Source organism: Eimeria mitis, genomic scaffold (genome assembly GCF_000499745.2).
Source record: "Eimeria mitis Houghton genomic scaffold, Emh_scaff3560, whole genome shotgun sequence".
NCBI lineage: Eukaryota > Apicomplexa > Conoidasida > Eucoccidiorida > Eimeriidae > Eimeria > Eimeria mitis.
Window position 1 is genome coordinate 2,566 of NW_013571905.1, and position 2,892 is coordinate 5,457.

The 2,892-nt window shown below is 49.3% G+C and overlaps 2 protein-coding genes across 2 annotated transcripts; both read right to left on the minus strand.

The window, feature by feature from the left end:
- Nucleotides 1-1,005: 1,005 nt before the first annotated feature.
- On the minus strand, nucleotides 1,006-1,284 carry EMH_0067250 (uncharacterized protein; the record flags this gene model as incomplete). The annotated part of the gene is made up of 1 exon (XM_013498603.1): nucleotides 1,006-1,284. The coding sequence occupies one exon, from the start codon at nucleotides 1,282-1,284 to the stop codon at nucleotides 1,006-1,008; it is 279 nt and encodes a 92-aa protein (XP_013354057.1).
- A 67-nt stretch (nucleotides 1,285-1,351) lies between these two features.
- Nucleotides 1,352-2,498, minus strand: EMH_0067260 (uncharacterized protein; the record flags this gene model as incomplete). Its single annotated transcript, XM_013498604.1, has 4 exons — nucleotides 1,352-1,495; nucleotides 1,766-1,833; nucleotides 2,245-2,342; nucleotides 2,455-2,498. 4 exons carry the CDS (start codon nucleotides 2,496-2,498, stop codon nucleotides 1,352-1,354), a joined length of 354 nt encoding a protein of 117 aa, XP_013354058.1.
- Between the last annotated feature and the right edge of the window lie 394 nt (nucleotides 2,499-2,892).

Sequence of the window (2,892 nt, forward strand, 5' to 3'; positions counted from 1 at the left end):
TCTGCTGCTGTTGCTGCTGCTGTGGGGTGTACGATAACAGCAGACACGAGGAGTACAGCTGCAGCAGCAGCAGCAGCAGCAGCAGCAGCAGCAGCAGCAGCAGCAAAGACAACGAAAACACAAAGAACAGCAGAGACGCCGGTTTTGTCTGCTTAATAAATAAAAGAAGACTCAAATTTATATTTATTTTTCACACACAAAGAACTGCAGCAGCAGCAGCAGCAGCAGCTGCTGCTGCTGCTGCTGCTGCTGCTGCCGGTGCTGCTGCAGCAGCGGTCGTAACCACCCTGGCCGATGGCAGCAGCAGCAGCAGCAGCAGCAGCAACAGCAGCAGCAGCAGCAGCAGCAGCAGCAAAGTGTTATTTGTTATAGTTTCAGAGTCAACTACACTACTAACACTGAAACAGCAGCAGCAGCAGCAGCAGCAGCAGCAGCAGCAGCAACAGCAGCAGCAGCTGTCTTTGGTGGTGGCATCGAAGATTAGGGTTTAGGGTTTAGGGTTTAGAGAGAAGAGAAAAAAACAAACAAATATATGTAGCTATGCATATACTTTAGGGTTTAGGGTTTCTGTTCTCTCCCGCCTCTAAACCCTAAACCCTAAACCCTAAACCCTAGAACTGCGCTACCAGGCCACCATTGCTTGCCTCCCACTAAACCCCAAACCCTAAACCCTAAACCCTAAACCCCAAACGCTAAACCCTAAACCCTAGACGGTCACTACTTAATAAACCCTAAACCCTAAATACAACACTGTTGTATTTATAAACCTTAAAACCCGAAACCCTAAACCCTAGTTTGTGGTTTGCAGTTCCCGCTGCTGCATCCGCTGCTGCTGCTGCTGCTGCTGCTGCTGCAACCTTGCAGTCTCTGTTACAGTCTGCTGCAGCGGCTGCTGCTGCTGCTGCTGCTGCTGCTGCTGCTGCTGCTGCTGCTGCAGCTGCAGCTGCTGCTGCGGGTAATTTGAAACAAAAGAAAACCCTCAGCAGCCAGCTGTATTCTGTGCTGCTATTGCTGCTGCAGCTGTTGCTGCAGTTGCTGCTGCAGTTGTTGCTGCTGCAGTTGCTGCTGCTGCACTTGCTGCTGCAGTTGCTGCTGCAGTTGTTGCTGCTGCAGTTGCTGCTGCTGCAGTTGCTGCTGCTGCAGTTGCTGCTGCTGCTGTTGCTGCTGCTGCAGTTGCTGCTGCAGTTGCTGCTGCAGCAGTTGCTGCTGCTGCAGTTGCTGCTGCAGCAGTTGCTGCTGCTGCAGTTGCTGCTGCTGCAGTTGCTGCTGCTCCGCAGTTTGCATATCGCCGCCGGTAAACCCTAAACCCTAAACCCTAAACCCTCAGCCGTGGATATTTTGCTGAGGTTCTCTAATCATTGCTGCTGCTGCCGCTGCTGCTGCTGCTGCTGCTGCTGCTGCTGCTGCTGCTGCTGCTGCTGCTGTCTAGCGATGAAGGCAGCCTCCCCTCTTCTCTTGCTGCTCGAATCATCTCAGCTAATTCCTTTCTTGTTTTCTGCAGCACACAAACCCTAAACCCTAAACCCTAAACCCTAAACCCTAAACCCTAAACCCTTGAAAGCCATCGACATGCATATCGGTGCTAACAGACTCAAAACCCTAAACCCTAAACCCTAAACCCTCATAAACAAAGCTCAAAGGTTTACAGGCAAATATTTAGGGTTTAGGGTTTGTGAGGGTTTCGAGTTAAATGTTCATGAGGGTTTAGGGTTTAGGGTTTATGAGGGTTTAGGGTTTAGGGTTTATGAGGGTTTAGGGTTTGCACCTCTTTCAGGAGATAATGTCTGTAGTTGTGGTGTACAGCGTCTTGCCATATGTATATTATATTTGCACCTGAAACACAAACCCTAAACCCTAAACCCTCATAAACCCTAAACCCTCACAAACCCTAAACCCTCACAAACCCTAAACCCTAAAGCCCAACACACCGAAAGATCTAAACCCTCACCCCTCGCTACTCCTAAACCCTAAAGAGTAAAACTGATTTCTAGGGTTCCCCTTAGGGTTTATAGTTTATCGGGGTTTATGAGGGTTTACGAGGGTTTACGAGGGTTTACAAGGGTTTATGAGGGTTTACAAGGGTTTATGAGGGTTTAGGGTTTCCGATGGTTTAGAATGTCCTATGGTTTAGTGTTTCCGATGGTTTAGTGTTTCCGAGGGTTTAGGGTTTAGGGTTTCCGAGGGTTTAGGGTTTAGGGTTTACGAGGGTTTAGGGTTTAGGGTTTACGAGGGTTTAGGGTTTACCCTGAAAGACAGTGAAGCCAATCATAGCAGCAGCAACAACAGCATAAATGCGATCATAGAATCTTTCTCTGCGGATGTGAAAGGCGCTGTAGCTGAACCTGAACACAAACCCTCGTAAACCCTCGTAAACCCTAAACCCTCGTAAACCCTAAACCCTCGTAAACCCTAAACCCTCGGGTGATAAGCAGGTAGAGGGAGAGGAGGGTTTACCTGTTCCAGATAAACTGAAAGGGTTTATAACGAGGACCCGCCATTGTTAAACACTAATCTAGGGTTTAGGGTTTAGGGTTTAGGGTTTAGGGTTTTGCTGCTGCAGCAACGCAGCGATAGGGCTTGTGCCCTCAATGCTATCTTATAAACCCTAAACCCTAAACCCTAAAACCCTAAACCCTAAACCCTCGTCGTCCTTGACCACAAGCCGAGAAGACCCATAAGGTAAACATACGAAAGGGTTTGAAGCCGAGGGTTTAGGGTTTAGGGTTTAGGGTTTAGGGTTTAGCACACACACGGTGCTTCTGCTGCTGATAGCGCTGCTGCTGGTGTTGCTGCTGCTGCTTCTGCTGCTAGTGTTGCTGCTGTTGCTGCTGGAGTTCACAGGGTTGCTGCTGCAGTAGCGTCCACAGCAGCAGCAGCAGCAGCAGCAGTAGT